This window comes from Notolepis coatsorum (genome assembly GCF_963971535.1).
Source record: "Notolepis coatsorum genome assembly, chromosome: 2".
NCBI classification, from domain to species: Eukaryota; Metazoa; Chordata; class Actinopteri; order Aulopiformes; family Paralepididae; genus Notolepis; species Notolepis coatsorum.
The window spans coordinates 16,374,089-16,398,833 of record NC_140166.1 but is presented as its reverse complement, the minus strand read 5'-3'; the positions used below and the strand labels follow the sequence as shown (position 1 = coordinate 16,398,833).

Genomic DNA, 24,745 nt, shown 5'->3' with positions numbered 1-24,745 from the left:
ACAGAGAGAACAGCATGAGAAGAGAGGGAGAGACAGAGGGATAGAACAGAGAGAACAGCATGAGAAGAGAGGGAGAGACAGAGGGATAGAACAGAGAGAACAGCATGAGAAGAGAGGGAGATACAGAGGGATAGAACAGAGAGAACAGCATGAGAAGAGAGGGAGATACAGAGGGATAGAACAGAGAGAACAGCATGAGAAGAGAGGGAGATACAGAGGGATAGAACAGAGAGAACAGCAGGAGAAGAGAGGGAGATACAGAGGGATAGAACAGAGAGAACAGCATGAGAAGAGAGGGAGATACAGAGGGATAGAACAGAGAGAACAGCAGGAGAAGAGACGGATGAGAGGGAGAGACAGAGGGATAGAACAGAGAGAACAGCATGAGAAGAGAGGGAGAGACAGAGGGATAGAACAGAGAGAACAGCAGGAGAAGAGAGGGAGATACAGAGGGATAGAACAGAGAGAACAGCATGAGAAGAGAGGGAGATACAGAGGGATAGAACAGAGAGAACAGCATGAGAAGAGAGGGAGATACAGAGGGATAGAACAGAGAGAACAGCAGGAGAAGAGAGGGAGATACAGAGGGATAGAACAGAGAGAACAGCAGGAGAAGAGACGGATGAGAGGGAGAGACAGACAGAGAGAACAGCAGGAGAAGAGAAGGATGAGAGGGAGAGACAGAGGGATAGAACAGAGAGAACAGCAGGAGAAGAGAAGGATGAGAGGGAGAGACAGAGGGATAGAACAGAGAGAACAGCATGAGAAGAGAAGGATGAGAGGGAGAGACAGACAGAGAGAACAGCAGGAGAAGAGAGGGATGAGAGGGAGAGACAGAGGGATAGAACAGAGAGAACAGCAGGAGAAGAGACAGATTAGAGGGAGAGATGGTGGGGTGGGCGGAGGGGAGGGCAGGTCATGCACGGATGCATGCTGGTCCAAGATCTGACTGGAGTGATGTTAAAAGACCCAGCAGGAGCATAGATCACAGCCACACACACACACACACACACACACACACACACACACACACACACACACACACACACACACACACACACACACACACACACACACACACACACACACACACACACACACACACACACACACACACACACACACACACACACACACACACCACACACACACACACACAATCACTTACACCCACATACACATACACACACACACACTCACCACACAGAATAAATTCTCCACAGCTCCACTCAGCCATGCCTCCTGCTGTGCAGAGCTGCTCAGGTTTCATACGGTAACAGACCTAACCTCTTAGTACAGAACAGAACTGCTGCGGACAGAGGGGACATTATTGACACCTCACGCTGCTCTGACAGAGGGGACATTATTGACACCTCACGCTGCTCTGACAGAGGAGACATATTGACACCTCACAAGTCATGTTCCATAGCCTGAGGTCTTATGTAGTAGAGGTCCAAATTTTTTGTTAGCGAGAGAGAGAGAGAGAGAGAGAGAGAGAGAGAGAGAGAGAGAGAGAGAGAGAGAGAGAGAGAGAGAGAGAGAGAGAGAGAGAGAGGAGAGAGAGAGAGAGAGAGAGAGAGAGGTTAACCTGGTATGGATGTTAGAGAGAGAGAGAGAGAGAGAGAGAGAGAGAGAGAGAGAGAGAGAGAGAGAGAGAGAGAGAGAGAGAGAGAGAGAGAGAGAGGTTGACCTGTTATGGGTGTTAGGGTTAGAGAGAGAGATAGGTTTAACCTGGTGGTGATGTTAGAGAGAGAGAGAGAGAGAGAGAGAGAGAGAGAGAGAGAGAGAGAGAGAGAGAGAGAGAGAGAGAGAGGTTAACCTGGAGTGTCTACATGTAGGGTTGGGCATCGTTTGGATTTTAATGATTCCGGTTCCGATTCTGATTCTCCATTTCGATTCCTGTTCTAAACTATTCTCGATTCCGATTGTTTGAGGTGCAGGTCAAAACAGGTCACAGCTTATTTTGCAGGATTTATTTTGTTCATACTATTCACATTATCAGTTGACTTGATACAGTTTAATTTGGTTGCTGTACTGTAAAGGTTCTAGGGTATTAATTAACACTTTCAGTGCCACGGACGACATATCTCGTTTTATTAGGCCCCCCACTGAGTGCCCACGATGACAAATATCATTTTATTGTTTTATTAGCGATCTGAAATCATATTTCATCAACCGAGTCTCCCGTTGGTACAGCAGCTCCTACAGGAGCTCAGAATGGAAAAAAGCGCCCCCTATCGTCTATCCCTGTGTAACTGCAGGTCAGTCGCTTAGACTGACCTGGGATCTGTAGGTATGTAGGGGCGGAGCCAGCTGGTTCCTTGTGCTGGCAAGCTGTCTGCTCAAGAGGGATCTGATCGCGGCACGGGAATCAGCCTGGAATATATATTTACAGCAGCCAATACTCAATCAATAAGCGTGATCGATATTTGGAATGGCGATCAGGATTGGAATGATCTTTTTGGAGAACATCTGATCTGAGGTAAGGAATCTATTTTACCAGTCTTGGGATAATCAGAGTTGTATTCCGCTGAGATCTCAGCGTTTGCCCTATGTGTGATGTGTCTCTGTGTGCGCGATCGCTGATGAGGAAATCAGAGAATAGATTTTTCATCTCGCGTCTCTAGCGTGCATACGTACACATATGCGTTTATTTGAAAACGATTCATAAATAGGCCGAAAAATGACAACGTTTTTGTGTATTCTAGAATATTCCAGTAGATGTCTTTTATCACGGAATCTTTATATTTTCCTTGAAAACGAGGGCTTTTCAAAATGCTATAAAACGAAAATGAACCGATAAAAAAACAATCCGCTTCAACAATATTGACTGGAAAACGAGTCATTGATAAGCGACGGTCAGATTAGACACATAGCCATAATTTAAAACATAGATTAGGTGTTTTTAGCGCTAACATTGAAGTGGATGGTGGGCATTCAACGGGTAAATCAAGGTTAAGCAAGGGCTCTGAAAGTGTTAACAAAGTATATATATATATTTTTTTAAGAATCGAAATGCAAACATGTTACTTCCGAACCGGTTCCTATTAGAACCGGTTCTTGGTGCCAAACCCTATCTACATGTGACTGGTGTTGCTGACGGGCCTAGGACTGTACGATGCCAGGTTTTTGGTCTGGTTTGGACCGAGTCATGTATTATGAAGAGCCACTCAGAGCCATGTACTGTACGCACCCATATGGACGGAGATAGAGCATGTATATTCATAACCCACGCATACAATGCATTCATATTTATATAACCCACATAGCAGATGAACAACAGCACACAGAGGACATTGTGTATTGAGTTCTGTTTTCAGAGACAGGTGATTCTATGTAGCAGTATGTTCTATCAGACATGGTTTTATAGACCTGTTCGCAGACGACGGCATGACAAATATGCACGCACAGATCCAAGGCAGAAAGGAACGCAATCCTGGTTAGAACAATCCTTGTGCAGACTACAATATATTTGCATTTGTTAGCCATGCTAGCGATCTAAACAAATCAATCCATGCCAAAGCTAGATATGTAAAAGGTGAAAGTCCCACACTCACAGCCATGTTGATTTGGCTAAATGACATCCAGCCATTTTAGTTTAAAACAACTTTTAGTCAGGTCAGGGGAGTGTCATGGTTTCTCCATAGACCCCCGTTGTACTTATTTTGGCGCATGTTCGAGCCAATCAGCAATACCAACTGAGTCACGTGACTAAGTTGCCCACTACCTGCACGAGCTTTTTCACTAAACAAGTACAATGGAGGAAACCGTGACACTCCCCTGACTAAAAGTTGTTTCAAACGAAAACAGCTGGATGAGTGTGGGTCTTTCACCTTCTACATATCTAGCTTTGGCATGAATTGATTGTTTAGACTGCTATATATATATAACAAATATATTGTATTCTGCCCCGTTGTTCTGACCAGGATTACATTCCTTTTGCCCCCTTGATGCACACGCACACTGAGTCTGACGTATACAGCAAACAGGTGACAATTGAGAGAGCAGCTAGAGAGGATGACAAGAGCTAAAGACCACAAGACGTATTCAAACCCACTACCTCACCAGTACATAATGGCCCGCTGTGCCGCAAGATGCCCTATGGGGCAGTTTTCTACTGTCAGACTGAATGATGTTCTTCCACCATATGATGATGAGATGACGATGCTTACTGTGTTTTTAATCAAGGTTAGAAATGTTTCAAACCAAATGTCTTTCAATTGGTTCCCAGGCTGGAAAGCTGACTTTTTTTTTCCGTTATAATAGTTTGTTATTGTTTTTCACAATGTTGAACGTTTCTGTTACCTTTTTATCAAAAGCTTTTCAGCATTGTTAGCATCCTCAGTAAAACTACTGGGAACGACTACCTGCTCGCTACCTCTTTAGCTTTTCGTTGGCAGTAAGTAACCATTAGTTTCAGGGATGCTAATAGTGCTTGGAAGCCATTTTCAGAGATTCTGGTTCAGCCTGGTGTGAGGTGAACCTCATTCCTGGTGAAATCTGTTCCGACCATACTTCTGGGTTGAACAACGCTTGATAAACTAACAATATAAGTTATAAAGTTAATATTTGCATTTAAAAAGAATACCTACCTTCGTATGTACAATCCGTTTCCACTGTATTTAGAAGTATAAACAGATGGGGCGGCTGATTGGCGCAGTGGCCAAGGCGCTCGCCTCTAACGCAGGAGACGCTGGGTTCGAGCCCAGCTCTCGGCGTTGCTACCGGCTGGGCGGTTGTTCATACTAACACAATTGGCAAGTGTTAGAGGGTGGGAAAGCCGGTGGGTGAGGATTTTACGTTGTGGACAGCGACTCCTACAGGTCGGTTTGGTGACGCCGGTGCGGTGGAAGCAGGAAGTATCGGGGGCAATGAATGTTGTTGTTTGAGGTGAGACATCATTGCCACAGACAGACACACAGACACACACGCATGCACGCAAGCACGCACACACACACACACACACACACACACACTATCCATATAAAAATGAACTTAGTGTTTTTTTCCCCCTGCATACCAATCACTATAGAAACCATAAATACTGTTGTTCTACTTCATTCTATTGTCATTATTGTTATTATTATTATTATTATTATTATTATTATTATTATTATTATTATTATTATTATTATTATTATTATTATTATTATTATTATTATTATTATTATTATTATTATTATTATTATTATTATTATTATTATAATAATAATTATTATTATTATTATTATTATTATTATTATTATTATTATTATTATTATTATTATTATTATTATTATTATTATTATTATTATTATTATTATTATTATTATTATATTATTATTATTATTATTATTATTATTGTTGTTTGGTGGTGTTCTGTTTATTATTATTAGTATTATTATTATATCCACACAAAAAAAAGAAATACCATAAAACCATAATAAACAGGAATACTATAAAAATCGCTACAGTATTTCTGTGGTAAATCTACATTGTGGAGCACTAAAAATGTTTTTGCTGTAGTTTATTTTCATATGGGGAAGGTTGGGGATCAATTATTTTTCAGTTCAATCAATTCAAAATGGAAACAGAGATTGCAGTTTATTTGTGAACAAGGCCCAGTTCCTGAATTCATTAAACTGAAAGTGAATTTGATTCTCTCACAGGCCTGGCGTTATCCGAGCCGTGTCTCGTTATAATGTAGCCAATTACTTAAACACTTTCTTCACAAACATAGCCACAGCACTGGTAAACAAACTACCCTCCCACTCAGGGCAGTATGGGGTAGAACACATAGTAGCATACTACATGAACCTAGGCGTCCACAAAGACGACTTCAAACTGGAAATAGTAACTACAGATGAGGTACTCAAAAAACTGAGCGCCCTCCAACCAAACAAGGCCACTGGCCATGACAACATCCCCTCCAAATTCCTCAGAGACTCAGCAGCAGCCATCACCCCAGTCATCACACACATAATAAACCTCTCCATAAAACAGGGACACGTCCCCAAGGACTTCAAAATTGCGAGAGTAACACCCCTGCACAAAAAGGGCAGCAAATTAGACCCGGGTAACTACCGCCCTGTTTCTATCCTTACATCCATCTCGAAAGTCATGGAAAAAATAGTATACGAACAGATCGAAAAGTACCTCGCGGAAAAAAATCTAATCTACGAATTCCAATCTGGCTTCAGAACATCCCACTCCACTGACACATGCCTTCTCTACTTGAACGACCACATCAAACAAGAGGTGGACGCGGGCAAATACTGCGGCATGGTCATGCTGGACCTACAAAAGGCCTTCGACACTGTCAATCACACCATTCTGATTGACAAGCTAAAAGCAATTGGTTTTGATAGTTTATCAGTGAGCTGGATACAATCCTACCTGGAGGGGAGGGAACAGATGGTGGAAGTAAACGGTACCCTATCCCCCCCCCTCACAGTGAGCTGTGGTGTTCCACAAGGAAGCATACTAGGACCGCTACTATTCCTAATTTATGCAAATGACATGTCGTCAGCTTGTGACTGCAACTTGTTCCTGTTTGCGGACGACTCAGCCCTGCTGGTCTCTGACAAGAACAAGTTACAGGTTGAAAAAGCCCTCAGCTCGGAACTAGGCAAAATCTGCATATGGCTCGCCGACAACAAACTATCATTACACATGGGCAAAACAGAGTCCATTCTCTTCGGCTCAAATAACAAACTCAGCAAGACCGACGGCTTCTCGGTTACAGTGGGTGACAATATTATCACAAGGAAAGATGAAATTACCTACCTGGGTTCCATCCTAGAGGCTAATCTTTCCTGTGACAAAATGGCATCCAATGTAATAAAAAAAGTCAACCAACGAACGCGATTCTTGTACCGGATCTCCTCTCTGGTAAACAAGAATACCCTGAAGACTCTAGCAGGAGCACTCATTCAAGGGTACTACGACTATGCTTGCACCTCATGGTACCAAAGCACCTCAAAGGCACTAAAAAACAAATTACAAACATCTCAAAACAAGCTAGTCAGACTACTACTTGACCTGACTCCTAGAACCCACCTCACCCCTGCCCACTTTGACAACCTAGGATGGCTTAGAGTAGACGACAGAGTACAGCAACTTGCAATGGGCCTGGTCTACAAGATACACTACGCGACCAAGGTACCCATGTACATGTCAAAATACTTCCCAAAGGTCAGTGAATACCACGATCACAACACCAGAGGGAGCTCCACAAATCATGTAAAACCCAGATTCGGCTCAAACAAGGGACTAAACACGTTTCGCAATTATGCCACATCAATGTGGAACGCCCTGCCTAAAGCTGTAAAGGAATGTGAATCACTACCCACCTTCAAAAACACTCTCAAAAAACACCTACGTGAGACTGCAATTCGAAACTGGCCCCTACAAATGTCCTAACCTAGTTGTACAGTAAATGACCAAGTAAGGCTTTGTCAATATTCCAATGTACAGTGTAAAATGTGTGTGTGTCCCCTACCCAACCCCCCCCCCCCCACCTCCAATGTACAGCCCTCACCCAACCCACCCAACCCCACCCCACCAACCTCCTCCAATGTACAGTTTCTACGCCAAATGTATATACACTCCTTTTCTGGACACTTTTGTATCACAAACAGTACTGTATTTGCAAATCTGATATGTCATAAATGTATAGATGTAGCAGTACTGTCTATCTGTATGTCATGTATGTCATATATGTTATGATGAATTGAAAATGGGGGACCCTGGTGGAAACAAGACGAAAGTCTTTCTCTGGTCTGCATCCCCTTAACAATTGTATGTATTGAGATGTACTGTACTGTACCCATTCTGCAATCTGTTAATAAACTTTTCAATCAATCAATCAATCAATAACGGATTGCTGTCTTCAGGTTTATTAAACCACTTGGTTGCTTGGTTGCAGTCAGTCCTCATGAACCAACCATCACCGCCTCCCTTCCTCCAATCTCTTCTCTCCCTCTCTCTCTCCCCTCCTCCCTCCATCTCCTCCCTCCCTCTCCTCCTTCCTTCCCTCCCTCTCTCTCCCCCTTCTTCTCTCCATCTCCTCCCTCTATCCCTCCCTCTCTCTCCCTTCCTCCCTCCATCTCCTCCCTCCCTCTCCTCCTTCCTTCCCTCCCTCTCTCTCCCCCTTCCTCTCTCCATCTCCTCCCTCTATCCCTCCCTCTCTCCTTCCCTCCCTCTCTCTCCCTTCCTCCCTCGATCTCCTCCCTCCCTCCCTCCCTCCCTCTCTCCTCCCCTCCCTCTCTCTCCCTTCCTCCCTCCATCTCCTCCCTCCCTCTCCTCCTTCCTTCCCTCCCTCTCTCTCCCCCTTTCTCTCTCCATCTCCTCCCTCTATCCCTCTCTCCCTCCATCTCTCCGTCCCTCCTTCACCCCCCCCCCCCCCTATCTCTATTTACTCAGTGTCACTGTAAATGAGGGAAACCTCAGTGCCCTTTGAGTTTAAATAAAGGTTGAATGAATCTCCTCCCTCCTTCATTTCGCCCTGAGAGATTCACTCACTGCCCCCTTCTGTTCAGAACCATGTTCTTGTTATTTTCTTCCCTGGCGACGTGTTTCCTGTGGCGCTGAGGTCAAATGGTTCTGTTTTACTGACCAAGAACCTCTCGTTTGCTTCAGTCAACTCACCAACACACACACACGCACACACATACACACACACACACACACACACACACGCACGCACGCACGCACGCACGCACGCACGCACACACACACACACACACACACACACACACACACACACACACACACACACACACACACACACACACACACTGGCAGGCATACAGGCACACAAGCATGCACACATACGCATTAACCTAGACATACAGGCACTCTCTCTCTCCTATACACACACACACACAGCCCCGGGTACAAATACATAGTGAGCGGAGCAGAGAGATGAGTCATACAAACAGATGCAGGAGACAGAAGGGATACGGCCTCACACTGCTGAATTTAAAGACACAGGGTAGGGTTTTGAGGAGCCAGCGATCTAGTTTCAAGTTTCTTTAATAGTTGTCATACAGAAGTACAGAATACTTTTATACAAAATGCTTCTTTCTGTTACACTCCAGAGACTGTGCTAGACAAAAGATAAGTCACATACGTAGACACAGTGTTCAGTATATACATATGTACAATGTTCAATGCAGAATAGAGTAACTGAGTTACCATACAATATACTATGCAATATACTAATATACAATACTATATAGTGCAAAGCAGAAATGGGATGAGGTACAATTTAGGTACAATTTACAGTAAGGTGTACTGAGGTATTGGTTGTAGTGCAAATCCTTTACCAATAAATATAAAGTGTGTTTAGGTGTTCTAAAGTGTGGAGAGTGGGTGCTGCAGTGTGTTGTTTGTTTAAAGTGAGTGTGTGCGTGTGGATGTGTGTGTTGTGAGTGCATTTGATGGTTGTTGCATAGTGTTATTGTTCGTTGAGCAACCTGATGGCCTGGGGATAGAAGCTTCTTCTGAGTCTTTCTGTGCTTGCCATGAGACTCCGGTATCGCTTGCCTGACCGCAGCAGTTCAAAGAGGCAGTTGTTTGGGTGGCTGGAGTCCTTAATAATTCTCTTAGCCTTACCCCTGCACCGCTTGTTGTAAATGTTCTGGAGAGTGGGAAGCCCCCCTTCAATTGTGCGTTCGTCTGAACGTGCCACTCTCTGTAGTCTGCTACGGTCTTGCACGGTGCTATTCCCAAACCAGGAGGTGATATTGCCAGTCAGGATGCTCTCTATTGTACATGAGTAGAAGTTCTTAAGGATCTTCTGACTGACTTGGAACTTCCTTAGGCGCCTGAGGAAGTAGAGGCGGTGTCGTGCCTTCTTCACAACACTGTCAATGTGTGTGGTCCATGTCAAGTCCTCGGATATGTGGGCTCCAAGGTACTTAAAACTGTTCACTCTCTCAACCGGTGCCCCGTCGATGCTGAGGGGGCTGTAGTCCTTGACCCCCGACCTCCTGAAGTCCACAATCATCTAGAAGTAGAATATGTTTGGTTAGCATTAGCTAGCAGTGCTACTGAAGGTTAAGTATGGGATAATACACAACAATGTGTGAGATTGTTGAAAGATGATACACAACAAGGTGTGAGGTTGTTGAAAGATGATACACAGTGAGGTGTGAGGTTGTTGAAAGATGATACACAACAAGGTGTGAGGTTGTTGAAAGATGATACACAACAAGGTGTGAGGTTGTTGAAAGATGATACACAACAAGGTGTGAGGTTGTTGAAAGATGATACACAACAAGGTGTGAGGTTGTTGAAAGTTGATGCACAACGAGGTGTGAGGTTGTTGAAAGATAATAGAGGACGAGGTGTGAGGTTGTTGAAAGATGATACACAACAAGGTGTGAGGTTGTTGAAAGATGATACACAACAAGGTGTGAGGTTGTTGAAAGTTGATGCACAACGAGGTGTGAGGTTGTTGAAAGATAATAGAGGACGAGGTGTGAGGTTGTTGAAAGATGATACACAACAAGGTGTGAGGTTGTTGAAAGATAATGGAGGACGAGGTGTGAGGTTGTTGAAAGATGATACACAACAAGGTGTGAGGTTGTTGAAAGATGATACACAACAAGGTGTGAGGTTGTTGAAAGATAATGGAGGACGAGGTGTGAGGTTGTTGAAAGATGATACACAACAAGGTGTGAGGTTGTTGAAAGATTATGCACAACAAGGTGTGAGGTTGTTGAAATATGATACACAACAAGGTGTGAGGTTGTTGAAAGATGATACACAACAAGGTGTGAGGTTGTGGAAAGATGATACACAACAAGGTGTGAGGTTGTGGAAATATGATACACAACAAGGTGTGAGGTTGTTGAAAGATGATACACAACAAGGTGTGAGGTTGTGGAAAGATGATACACAACAAGGTGTGAGGTTGTGGAAAGATGATACACAACAAGGTGTGAGGTTGAGTTTGTGTCCACCAGGTTCCATGTTGCATCCCCTCCCTACTTCCCATCTCCCCACGTGGAATGCACCTGATTGGATAAACGTGCTGCTAGTTGAGAGGTCCCTGTAAGAAAATGGCGGCTTGCTCACTTGTCAACCATCTCTTTTTCAACCTAAAGTTGAACCCAAAATATGTTTCTGACAACTTGCATGGGCTAGTTTGTATAAACTAGTTTGACAGTTTGATCTGAACTTAGTTTGATGGTACAGCATATACAATCATTACAATTATCTGTAATCCTATATTATAAGCACACCATTGTTTTGGTCTGACATGCTGGTGCTCTAGTGCGATATCTAGTGGTTGAATATTATCTATAGCACCTTTAATTACATTTGTATTAATATCAGTTGCCATAGAGACAGGTTTCCAGTGTGTAAACGCACTGTGCTTGAGCCAATCAGCAATACCTGCTGAAACACCCCTGGTCTGCTCTGAGCTGCTGCACTAAAAAAGTACAACAAGGCTCTATAGAAAAACCATGGCACTCCCCTGACTAAAGGTATAATGGAGCTCTATAGAAAAACCATGGCATTCCCCTGACTAAAAGAATAATGGAGCTCTATGGAGAAACCATGGCACTCCCCTGACTAAAGTTTGTTTGTAAACAAAAACATCTGCATACCATTTTGCCAAATGCTGTGAGTGTAACTCCATCATCTGTTTCATAGAAGCCTGGATATGGACAGATCTTTCAGATCACTAGCATGGCTAACACATGTAAATATATTGTAGCCTGCCCCGTTGTTTAGGATTACATTCCTTTTTGCCCCTCTGATGCACGCAGAGTCTGACATGGTCTGGAAACCCATGACTCAAATATTGATATATAACTGTGACAAGGTTCCAGCTGTGCGGTTATCTGAAAGTAATCAACACAATAATAATACACTTTATTTGTATAGCATCTTTCATACAAGACATGCAGCACAAAGTGCTTCACAGCCGTAAAATAGACATAGAATGAGCATAAAATAGACAGAATAAAATCAAACCAGAAAATAAGAAAAAGGGTAAAAGCAATGCAGACAATAACAATACAAATAAATATCATATTATTGATAAGAATGGAGTATTCACTCAGGCCATGGTATAATGGGGCTGAGAAATCCTGTGCAGAACAATCCAAACTGTTTTGTAACAGTTTCATAAAAAACACTATTTAGAAGAATGTCCAGTACTACTAAGAAATACTACTAGTCTCTAATATCTCAGAAACCCAAACACCGGTCTTAAGAAGTGACTGAAACCACTCCTAACTTAAGATAACTGGTCCAACAGACAGATATGTGTAATTATGGTGCAGATTGCTTATAACTCTTGGCACTCTTGTGCACTCTCGTGAATGCACTTTCCAATTCCCACCAAACATGACAAATATGTTTGCCTTAAAATAGCAAGGAGGCCTGTGAAGTTCTGAGTAATCTTGCCTCATGGTGGCGCTGTTGCTCGTAAAACTAAAAACATTAACTACTCAATGGCTCGGATTAGGGGCGTGGTCAAAAGGTGGTTTGAGAATTTGGGCCGTTTGGGGATATAGTAAGACTTTATATATAGCACCCTTTCCAGCATGAATGCACAGAGTGCTTCACATTAACTTTAATACACATTAATTAATTACAAATTAACAGGTAAATTCATAAAAACATACAATATAAAGACAGGCACGGACAAAAACAGAAGAAACTAAAACACCAGTTCACGTGTGTAAGTGGCCAAACGCCAACCTGAACAGGTGGGTTTTTAGCTGCCCCTTGAACGAGTCCACAGAGGGGGAGGCTCTCAAGACCTGGGGGAGCTGATTCCAGAGCCTGGGGGCCACAGAGGGGGAGGCTCTCAAGTCCTGGGGGAGCTGATTCCAGAGCCTGGGGGCCACAGAGGGGGAGGCTCTTAAGTCCTGGGGAGCTCATTCCAGAGCCTGGGGGCCACAGAGGGGGAGACTCTCAATACCTGGGGGAGCTGATTCCAGAGCCTAGGGGCCACAGAGGGGGAGACTCTCAAGACCTGGGGGAGCTGATTCCAGAGCCTGGGGGCCACAGAAGGGGAGGCTCTCAAGTCCTGGGGGAGCTGATTCCAGAGCCTGGGGGCCACAGAGGGGGAGGCTCTCAAGTCCTGGGGGAGCTGATTCCAGAGCCTGGGGGCCACAGAGGGGGAGGCTCTCAAGACCTGGGGGAGCTGATTCCAGAGCCTGGGGGCCACAGAGGGGGAGGCTCTCAATACCTGGGGGAGCTGATTCCAGAGCCTGGGGGCCACAGAGGGGGAGGCTCTTAAGTCCTGGGGGAGCTGATTCCAGAGCCTGGGGGCCACAGAGGGGGAGGCTCTCAAGACCTGGGGGAGCTCATTCCAGAGCCTGGGGGCCACTGCTTCAAAAGCTCGGTCCCCCTTAAGGCCCTCCCATAGTGGAGCAGACCTCCGCGGACCTCCACGTACCAATTTCCTACATGTCTCGTGACATGAGAGAGAATAAAGAAGTCAACCCTATGTCCTCTACTGCGACTACCTCCATGTTAACGTGTCTGTACACTGGTATGATCTATTTTAGGATAGGCAAAGTGGTAGAGCAGCAGAACCCGAGCCCAAACAGAAAGCCTCTTTTAGGTCCATCGCAACGACCTCCGACCTCAAACGGCGTAGAGCCTCCAGGGAGACCACGGTAAGGAGATGAAGACACTGCTCCTCCTCCTCCTCCCTCCTTCCTGTCATACTCTCTTCTTCTCCTATCCTCTGAACCCTGCTTTCTTTTTCTTATCCTTCACTCCCTCCTTCTGATCTGTCTTCATCCTTCTCTCTGTTGCTCATCCTGTTCACCCTCTGCTTCTTGTTGTCGTTATTATCCTCCTCACCCCCCCCCCCCCCCCCCTTCTTCCAGAGTATTATCCAATTTCTTTGTTGCTTTTTATTTGTCCCTTTATTCCACCCTCTACCTTAGCCACCTCCCCAACGCTCGCCCCTCTCTCTCTTCTCTCTTCTCTCTCCCTCCCACCTCTCTCCCCCTCTTCTCTCTCCCTCCCTCAACTCCCATACCCTCTGTTCTCTCCGTCAGTACCTCCACAGTCCACACCCTCTTATTCATGTCCGTCCTCTGCCGTTATCTCATTATCTCTTCTCTCCAGCTCCACTGACTCCTCCTGCAGAGTCGTCATAGCCGTCCGCCCGCCCGCCTGTCAGTCAGCCATCTTACCTACCAGTCAGCCATCTTACCTACCAGTCAGCCATCTTACCTACCACTCAGCCATCTTATCTACTTACTTGCCACCATCCACACATCTGTCCAACAACAAACAAACCGGTTGAAAACTGCAGTAATAGTAATGTGAGGCAGATGTAGGGGAGAGTGAGGGTGGACGGGTCTTCTTGTGGAGTGCTGTTCTTGTGTTTGGTTTTGTGGAGTGGTCTTGTAGAGTGGTCTTCTTGTGGAGTGGTCTTGTGTTTGGTTTTGTGGAGTGGTCTTGTAGAGTGGTCTTCTTGTGGAGTGGTCTTGTGTTTGGTTTTGTGGAGTGGTCTTGTAGAGTGGTCTTCTTGTGGAGTGGTCTTGTGTTTGGTTTTGTGGAGTGGTCTTGTAGAGTGGTCTTCTTGTGGAGTGGTCTTGTAGAGTGGTCTTCTTGTGGAGTGGTCTTGTGTTTGGTTTTGTGGAGTGGTCTTGTAGAGTGGTCTTCTTGTGGAGTGGTCTTGTGTTTGGTTTTGTGGAGTGGTATTCTTGCAAAGGAGAAGTTTGATGGTCAGACTGTGTTGGCCTCTTCCTCCCCTGTCCTTTCTTACTCTCTGGTTTGTCTCTTTGCTTGTGGTCTGGTGGCGTCTCTACAATTCGTAGCCGCATTTCTGCAGACCCCTCTCTGATTGGTTGAGCTCCATTTCTGCAGACCCCTCTCTGATTGGTTGAGCGAAGGCCCTCTCTGATTGGTTTAGCTCGTCACGCCGTAAAAGGCGGATGTAATGTTATCATATCAAGAAGATAAGCAGAAATGTACTACCAGATTCGCGTATAACGTTATTTATTTCGCGTGACTTCGCGGTTTATTCATAATGTTATGCACATTTCACAACACAGCCAGCTGTTAGAAACTGTACATTGTAACATTATATAACATAACGTTGTTATTTCGCGGTTATTTCGCGGTTTATTCACATAACGTTATATTGTTTACACTGTCTTTCTTCTATTATAACCCTCCCAAATCATATTCAGAAAGTATCACAGAGACTTCTATTGACCAAGGAATTAGTTATTATTTCGCGGTTTATTCACATAACGTTATATTGTTTACACTGTCTTTCTTCTATTATAACCCTCCCAAATCATATTCAGAAAGTTTATTATTGGTTTTTAATGACAAACCAATTACATAATCCTATCCAACATATGTGTAAAGGCACACACAACATATTCCAGTTAACGGTATATTTTTTTAATGATTCGTTATGGCGTAATCAATACTTCCATGCGTGTAAATTGCGTTCGCAACCTCCATGTTTTGGGGCTATTCATCAGAAAACTCGGATCCGGGATTCGGCTCCCATCCGTCGGGCAAGAACTGTGGGTTTTCAGCCTCTCTCTCTGGAGCTTAACGGAGTTTCGACTCCTGGCTAGAGGAGCTTGTCGCGGCTCATGCGCATGCGCGCGCTCGGCCAATCAGAGAGGGGTCTGCAGAAATGGCCTCAACCAATCAGAGAGGGGTCTGCAGAAATGTGGCTACGAATTGTAGAGACGCGGTCTGGTGTCTATCTCTTTGCTTGTTGTCTTGCTTGCTCCCTTTCCTGTCATCCTTATGTGATCGCTGTCCCACCATCTTCCTGTCACTATCAACAATAAACATTTTATAAATAAATAAAACCTTAGTCAACATTCAAATAATTGTTTGGAAGTCTCAGAGGGCCAAGACAGATTTAGGACATAATGTCAAACAATATAGTTGTAACAGTATATCTATCTATTTATTTATCTATCTATCTATCTATCTATCTATCTATCTATCTATCTATCTATCTATCTATCTATCTATCTATCTATCTATCTATCTATCTATCTATCTATCTATCTATCTATCTATCTATCTATCTATCTATCTATCTATCTATCTATCTATCTATCTATCTATCTATCTATCTATCTATCTATCTATCTATCTATCTATCTATCTATCTATCTATCTATCTATCTATCTATCTATCTATCTATCTATCTATCTATCTATCTATCTATCTATCTATCTATCTATCTATCTATCTATCTATCTATCTATCTATCTATCTATCTATCTATCTATCTATCTCTCTCTCTCTCTCTCTCTCTCTCCCTCCCCCTCTCTCTCTCTCTCCTCTCTCTCTCTCTCTCTCTCTCTCCTCTCTCTCTCTCTCTCTCTCTCTCTCTCTCTCTCTCTCTCTCTCTCTCTCTCTCTCTCTCTCTCTCTCTCTCTCTCTCTCTCTCTCTCTCTCTCTCTCTCTCCCTCTCTCTCTCTCCTCTCTCTCTCTCTCTCTCTCTCTCTCTCTCTCTCTCTCTCTCTCTCTCTCTCTCTCTCTCTCTCTCTCTCTCTCTCTCTCTCTCTCTCTCTCTCTCTCTCTCTCTCTATCTCCTGACCCTACAGAGTCTAGTTTTCAGGGATCGCTGGTTGAACATCTTTTTTCCCCACTAACTGTTCCAATTTGCAGACTCATCAGCAGCCTGTTGGGGAGAACATGGCGTGGCGTCCTGGGAGATGATATATTAGGCCTGTCAGGATGAGGCCATTGTTTCAGCCTTAATGGGTTTCATTCTGTCTAGTAAATGACAGCGGTCCGGTCATTAGTGAACTGCTCCACTGCTCAACCACTTCCACATGATTCTTTGTGGGTTTTAATCTTGTCGAAGGCGTCGGTTCAACGCGAGGACCGGGAGCCGTTATGCTGTTGGAACGGGCTTGGCAGTGGAACACCAGATCTCCCATCGCTGTCCATTTGACAATCTGTCTGTAAACATGTTATTGTTGTGGGTCGTTTTCTTTGCTATATCGGTGATATCGTTGTATTATCCCTGTTGGTTTGATTCTGTGTTGTTATTCATAACATCCTTTATTATTCGTATTATTCTTATTCTTACTGTTAGCTCCCAGTTCTCTCCAGACACCTGCTCTGAGGCTGAAGACAGACCACCTCTCGCCCTGTTGCTGTTGTGTCTTTTCCTTTCAGCCTCTTCTGTGGATCAGATCCCCATAACGCCACAGGACTGTAGTCCGGCCGCGTTTGGGCTTCGGTAGAACACTCAGTCCATCAGGGTCTCTCACATGTTTCCATCTCAAGGACTTGAAATGTTCATGTTACCATTGAAGAAGATTCACGAAAAAGAAGATTATTTTATTGTCAATGTACACAAGTCTTTTTGCATATCCCTCCTAGTTACATACACACACACACAGTCCCCCACACATACATGTATGCATTTCACCAGGGGGGTCAGAGTGCAGGGTCCTGGAGCAGTTTTGGGGTTCAGTGGCACTTAGGCAGGATCATAGGCACTGTAGATGTACTGTAATACCAGCCCACCCCTCAGTCACCCGCTCACAGCTGAAATACACCCATCAGTGGCAGGGATCAAACCAGCGACCTTTTGGTTACTGGCAGGCCTCTTTACCTCTAGGCCATCCTGCCCCACCACAGCCTGTGGTAATAGAACCCTATGTGTCCATGTGTTACTTTTAACGCACTGTGAGAAGTAATGTGGGGTGGTGTGTCCCCGGCTTAGACACACCACAGTGTTGACGATGACGCGTCCTCTGTAAGAGACTCTAGAGGAGTTTAACAGTGTATTCATCCTGAGGCAGAAGGGACTGGGAAACGCTGACTGATCCAGAGCAGATCCCACACAGGTCCTCACAGGCTCAGCATCTGGCATGTAGACCATGAAGGCAGTGGTCCAGAGCAGATCCCACACAGGTCCTCACAGGCTCAGCATCTGGCATGTAGACCATGAAGGCAGTGGTCCAGAGCAGATCCCACACAGGTCCTCACAGGCTCAGCATCTGGCATGTAGACCATGAAGGCAGTGGTCCAGAGCAGATCCCACACAGGTCCTCACAGGCTCAGCATCTGGCATGTAGACCATGAAGGCAGTGGTCCAGAGCAGATCCCACACAGGTCCTCACAGGCTCAGCATCTGGCATGTAGACCATGAAGGCAGTGGTCCAGAGCAGATCCCACACAGGTCCTCACAGGCTCAGCATCTGGCATGTAGACCATGAAGGCAGTGGTCCAGAGCAGATCCCACACAGGTCCTCACAGGCTCAGCATCTGGCATGTAGACCATGAAGGCAGTGGTCCAGAGCAGATCCCACACAGGTCCTCACAGGCTCAGCATCTGGCATGTAGACCATGAAGGCAGTGGTCCAGAGCAGATCCCACACAGGTCCTCACAGGCTCAGCATCTGGCATGTAGACCATGAAGGCAGTGGTCCAGAGCAGATCCCACACAGGTCCTCACAGGCTCAGCATCTGGCATGTAGACCATGAAGGCAGTGGTCCAGAGCAGATCCCACACAGGTCCTCACAGGCTCAGCATCTGGCATGTAGACCATGAAGGCAGTGGTCCAGAGCAGATCCCACACAGGTCCTCACAGGCTCAGCATCTGGCATGTAGACCATGAAGGCAGTGGTCCAGAGCAGATCCCACACAGGTGCTCTTACCCAGCAAGCAACATGTATCTGGCTTCACAGCACAGTAATCTAAAACATCTCAAGTAAAATCCGTTCCTATGTAATAATGGGGTTCCAACTAGTGGTCTGCAAGGGCCTTGAAATAAAGCCCGAGCCCTGCCCGAGCCCTTGAACTTCAGGCCCTGCCCGAAAATAAGCCCGACTGTAAATAATATTTTAAGCCCTAGCCCGCGTGAAAACCTGAAAAAAATTATAATAATAATAATAATAATAATAATTATTATTATTATTATTATTATTATTATTATTATTATTATTATTATTATTATTATTATTATTATTATTATTATTATTATTATTATTATTATTATTATTATTATTATTATTATTATTATTATTAAAATATAATTTTTTTTGTATTTGTTTTAAATATTCGAAACACGGTTTTATATGAACGTAATAAATAAACAAAACTAAGAAGCATTTCAAGTTTCTTTAATAGTTGTCATACAGAAGTACAGAATACTTTTGTACAAAATGCTTCTTACTGTTGCATAGCCTGTTTCGCAATGCCGTCTCTCCCAGTGCTCGCTTATATAGACTGACTCACACTGTCACACATCAGCCTCGTAAAACGTATTGAAGGCTATAGAATCTTCTTTGACACACGCACACACACACACACGACACACAATAGCCTACTCAGTCAAACAAACAAACAGAAAACAGAAATCAGATTTCGAGCAGAGCAACGTAATGAAAATCACAACAAAACAAGTAGCAGTCGCGACCCAGCAAATAGTAAACATCACTCACCAGACGTCAGCAACGCGTTGAACACCGTTAACAAAACCGGCTACATACATCCCAAGAACAAATTAAAACGTTCGCCAACTGGCTATATTCCAACACAACCAATCGAGTTGAACTTGTCCCCTGAGTTCTCTCTGCGCGCTGCAGTAATTACATCCAAATGTTTCTCTGGCGCAAAAGAGAAAGCGAATCTTAAAACAAAGGTTATCATATAAGCCCGAATTATTTATTAAAAAAAAAACGCCCTACCCAGCCCGAACCCGTCGGGCCTGGGCAAGGTTGCAGTGCACTAGTTCCAACCCCTTTGCTATCAGAACAACTCTCACGTGTGACTGTTTTGTGGTACCATAGCTATTAGGCATCCCTCCTCCTAGCAAGCTTTAGGGGATCCAACATGGCGGACTGGGATCCAACATGGCAGACTGGGATCCAACATGGCAGACTGGGATCCAACATGGCGACTGAAAGCAGCTACTAACCCACTAACTGACCTAGAAGAGTCATTCTAGTTCTTCTAGGGAAACATGGCAGCCATCAACACAGTGTGTAAAAAACACAGAAAAGCAACAACCACTGATACATCGATTAATAATTCCATTGGCTGATTAATGTCAAACTTATGATTTGATTGGCCAATAAAGGAAGCAGGGTTTGTGGTGGGGATTGGTGCGGGTGGATTAGGTTGGACTCTAAACTCGACTCTGAACCCATTTTTCTTTGTGATCATCTCCTTATTTTCAATATCAGTGTCTTGTTTATCAGTGGATTTCAATGGTATCCAGACTACATGCTGTATTTACACACACACTGCCTCTGTCCTCTGCAAGCACAGCTTATCTGTACAACTAACAGGAGCAGGGCTTCCTATGTGACATAAATGAAATAGTAGATATTCATCATATAGGAAGCCTTCTGGAACATAGAGCTAGACTGTCTAGATTGGGAACTTCCTGGTGTAACAGAGTTAGTAGAGAAGGAGGATTCATTAAAAGCCCAAGGTCTAAAACTAATTTAGTTTTTTGACAATAATGATATACACCTCAGGGTTGATTGATTGATTGATTGATTGAAAACTTTATTAACAGATTGCAGAATGGGTACAATACAGTACAGCTCAATACACACAATTGTTAAGGGGATGCAGACCAGAGAAAGACTTTCGTCTTGTTTACATCAGGGTCCCCCATTTTTTATTCATCAGGACATATATGACATACAGATAGACAGTACTGCTACATCTATACATTTATGACATACCAGATTTGCAAATACAGTACTGTTTGTGATACAAAAAGGGGGGGGATAACCTCTAGGTTATCCTAAACTTATATGAACATCAGTATTATACTTATCTTATATTAACTCTAGGGTTATCCTTATCTTATATTAACTCCAGGGTTATCCTTAACTTATATTAACTCCAGGGTTATCCATATCTTATATTAACTCCAGGGTTATCCTTAACTTATATTAACTCCAGGGTTATTATTGTCTTATATTTACCTCAGGGAGTTATTATTGTCTTATATTTACCTCAGGGAGTTATTATTGTCTTATATTAACATCAGGGAGTTATTATTGTCTTATATTAACATCAGGGAGTTATTATTGTCTTATATTAACACCAGGGAGTTATTATTGTCTTATATTAACATCAGGGAGTTATCCTTATCTTATTAACATCAGGGAGTTATTATTGTCTTATATTAACATCAGGGAGTTATTATTGTCTTATATTAACATCAGGGAGTTATTATTGTCTTATATTAACATCAGGGAGTTATTATTGTCTTATATTAACACCAGGGAGTTATTATTGTCTTATATTAACATCAGGGAGTTATCCTTATCTTATTAACATCAGGGAGTTATTATTGTCTTATATTAACATCAGGGAGTTATTATTGTCTTATATTAACATCAGGGAGTTATCCTTATCTTATTAACATCAGGGAGTTATCCTTATCTTATTAACATCAGGGATCCTTATCATATTTAACCTTTAGATTAGATTAGATTAGATGGATAACTTTATGGTTATTCTTCACCCTATGGCCCCCTGCACCCTCTGAGCTAGAGGCCCCGGTCATCCTGTATCCTTAAAAAAGACGTGTTGAAATAACACTTGATGTCTTGTCTCTAACTAACTAACACATTACCGGTGTGTTGAACAGCAACACATGTAGTAATAGCAACACCGTTTTAAGTCTGCTTATGTCATTTTTTCTTTTTTGTGTTTAGTTATGTAATAGTGTTATTTCAACACAACTTTTTGCTTTCACATCATATCCCTCTGCTGCTGCAAGATGGACGTCTGGTTCTACAGGACATGCAGGGCTAGGGGGTGTTCATTTGTCGACACAGTTTGAGACAAAATCTACAGGGAGGGGAGGGGACTGTTGTGGAGGTTTTGATGCTGGGAGAGGATTTGGAATGGTGGAAACTGACCCTGTAATATAAAGGACAACAGAAATACAGCAGCAGGGATCAAACCAGAACTGCTTGTTGAAGTAACTGGTGGAAATTATGTTTTCCAGCACCAATAAAAGGTTCCCTGTGAAGAGTGTGAGCGTTGAACCCATGAGGAGACACAAAAATAAACACAGTTACAAGTTTGATTTATTTATTTTTTATTTTCACCATGTACTACACGTGTTGTGTACACTTCGATGCTGTGATCTGAAAACCAGTGATATGATGAATTTAATTATATTTCCAGACAGAGTATAGAGGTCAGATGGTATTTCGTAATAATTGTTATATTACGTTATATTATAATTGTTGTTTATTTTTACCTTACTTGGAGTACCAGATGGGTTGACAATACAAGGATTGACAGAAATTCTGGACTATTTGAAAGTAAATGTAGTGTTGTTGTTTTATTCTGTGATCGACAGCCTACCTGGTTTTTATTGTCCTGATGGGGTAAACCCCACCCATCTGGTGCAACTAGCAGGTTAAAACAAACTATCCGAGCTATGTCTGCTATGGACTGTTTCCCACAGAGCCAGGCTGGCTGCCTGCTGTAATATTAGTGTTTTCCCCTTTTCACAGCAGAATCATTATCATGGCTGTTCCCATGGTAACCTGTACAGAATAATGAAACTGGCTCCAGCACAGCATGCAACAGACTAGCTAGCTGTATAGTGAACTCTATGGAGACACTCCCCAACATGCATAGGGGACAATCATCCATTCAAAATAACTTTAAAATACCTTCATTTATGTCTTAAGGGGCACCTACAGTAGTAGCCGACATTACAGACGGATTAAACATGTCTTAATTTCCGTCAGGAGTTAAACAGATAATAATAATAATAATAATAATAATAATAATAATAATAATAATAATAATAATAATAATAATAATAATAATAATAATAATAATAATAATTATTATTATTATTATTATTATTATTATTATTATTATTATTATTATTATTATTATTATTATTATTATTATTATTATTATTATTATTATTATTATTATAATGGGCGGCTGGGTGGTGTAGCGGAGATTGCGCTCGTCACCAATGCAAGAGGCTCCGGTCTCGAATCCCGGTGTCAGCATTGCCCTCGGCTTGGGCCAGTCGTCATACTATCTCATTTGGCAGAGGTAGCGGGTGGAAATCGATGGGTGGGGATTGGACGTTGTGGACAGCGACTCCTACAGGTCGGTTGGGTGACGCCTGCACAGCAGAGACAGGAAGTATCGGGGGCAGCGTGAGCCTCCCACGCGTTACTCCTCGCCACTGAGAGTCCGCGCTGTCTGGTGAAAAGATGCGACAGGCTGCCTCCTTGTGTACCGGAGGGGACACGTGATGCAAGGCTTCTATCCACACTACGACAGACCAGTGGGAGGCATAGTCTAGCAACGTTCAAGACAGGCGAGGGGAGAATTGGCAATACGAAATTGGGATGGGAGAAAAATAGAAAAAAATAAGGAGAAAAAGTTGATAAAAAAAAAAAAAAATATCTTACATTTATATATGCCAGTAATGTCAGGGATTTTCAAATAAAAAGACAGGACGGGGGGGGGGGGGGGGGGGACTACTGGTACCTCTCTTTGTCTCCCACTTTATCTCTGTCTCTGTCTGTCCATCTATATCTGTGTCTGTCTCTATTTCTCTCTCTGCCTGTCCCTATGCATCTCTCTCTGTCTCTCTCGCTGTCTCTGTGTGTCTCTCTCTCTCTCTCTCTCTCTCTCTCTCTCTCTCTCTCTCTCTCTCTCTCTCTCTCTCTCTCTCTCTCTCTCCCTCCAATACAGAAGTAGGCTTCCACCATTCCAAAGGGTGGGCTGGTGGGTGGGCTCACAGTATAATGAATTTACAGCTGCCAATCAAACCTAAGAGAGGAGTGTTCCTTTATGAAGAGGAAGATGACTATGTGTATAGTGTTTGACACGCATCTGCTTTGCTCTTTTTGTCTCTTTTGTCCCTCTGCTGTAGCCGTACCCCACCGATATCACAGGACAGCTCAACCTATCAGATCCCTCCGTCAGCACCGTCGTCTGAGAGAGAGGGATGGATGGAGAGAGAGAGAGAGAGAGAGAGACTTTGGAGAGGAGAGGAGAAGAGAAGAGAAGAGAGAGAGGATTCTGATTGTGAGCCACGGATGCTGGCTCTACTGCTGCTATGCCTGCTGAGTCCATATGACCCTTTGGAACACACACACACCTACACACACACACACACACACACACACACACACACACACACACACACACACACACACACACACACACACACACACACACACCATACACACACACACACACACACACACACACACACACACATACACAAACATAGCAATCCTCTCTGCTGTACGTGTTCTGTCTCTCTTTCAACCAGAGGGTTTTTATTTTTTTACCGTTTTAACAATTTAACATTGAATAATGTTTTAAGGATGTAATGACCAAGCGTCCAGTTCACTGTGTTCTGATAATGATAGTCAACTGATTCATCCTCAGTTTCATTCCAGAATCACCTTAAGACACCAGAATCACTTTGCTTCTCACTTAGAATCCACTAATGTGTTATCATTGTTATTAGAAATCATTAAGCTATGTTATTATTGTTATTAGTGATTGTTATTATTATATGATATTATATAATACTAATAATTATTATAATAATGATAATAACAGACTTGAATAGAATCATAATGATGATAATAATAATAATAATAATAATAATAATAATAATAATAATAATAATAATAATAATAATAATAATAATAATAATAATAATAATAATAATAATAATAATAATAATAATAATAATAATAATAATAATAATAATAATAATAATAATAATAATAATGCTGTTAACC

The 24,745-nt window shown here is 43.1% G+C and overlaps 1 protein-coding gene across 1 annotated transcript in view; it reads left to right on the top strand.

The window, feature by feature from the left end:
• The window catches only part of grin1b (glutamate receptor, ionotropic, N-methyl D-aspartate 1b), a gene marked incomplete at both ends in the record, with an annotated part of 290,208 nt that extends 266,283 nt beyond the window's left edge, over positions 1–23,925 (top strand). The window contains 2 exons of the mRNA XM_084308084.1: positions 13,518–13,628; positions 23,860–23,925. Of these exons, the coding sequence (XP_084164210.1) occupies positions 13,518–13,628; positions 23,860–23,925 (177 nt within the window). The remainder of the gene's footprint in view (positions 1–13,517; positions 13,629–23,859) is intronic.
• Positions 23,926–24,745: the final 820 nt, after the last annotated feature.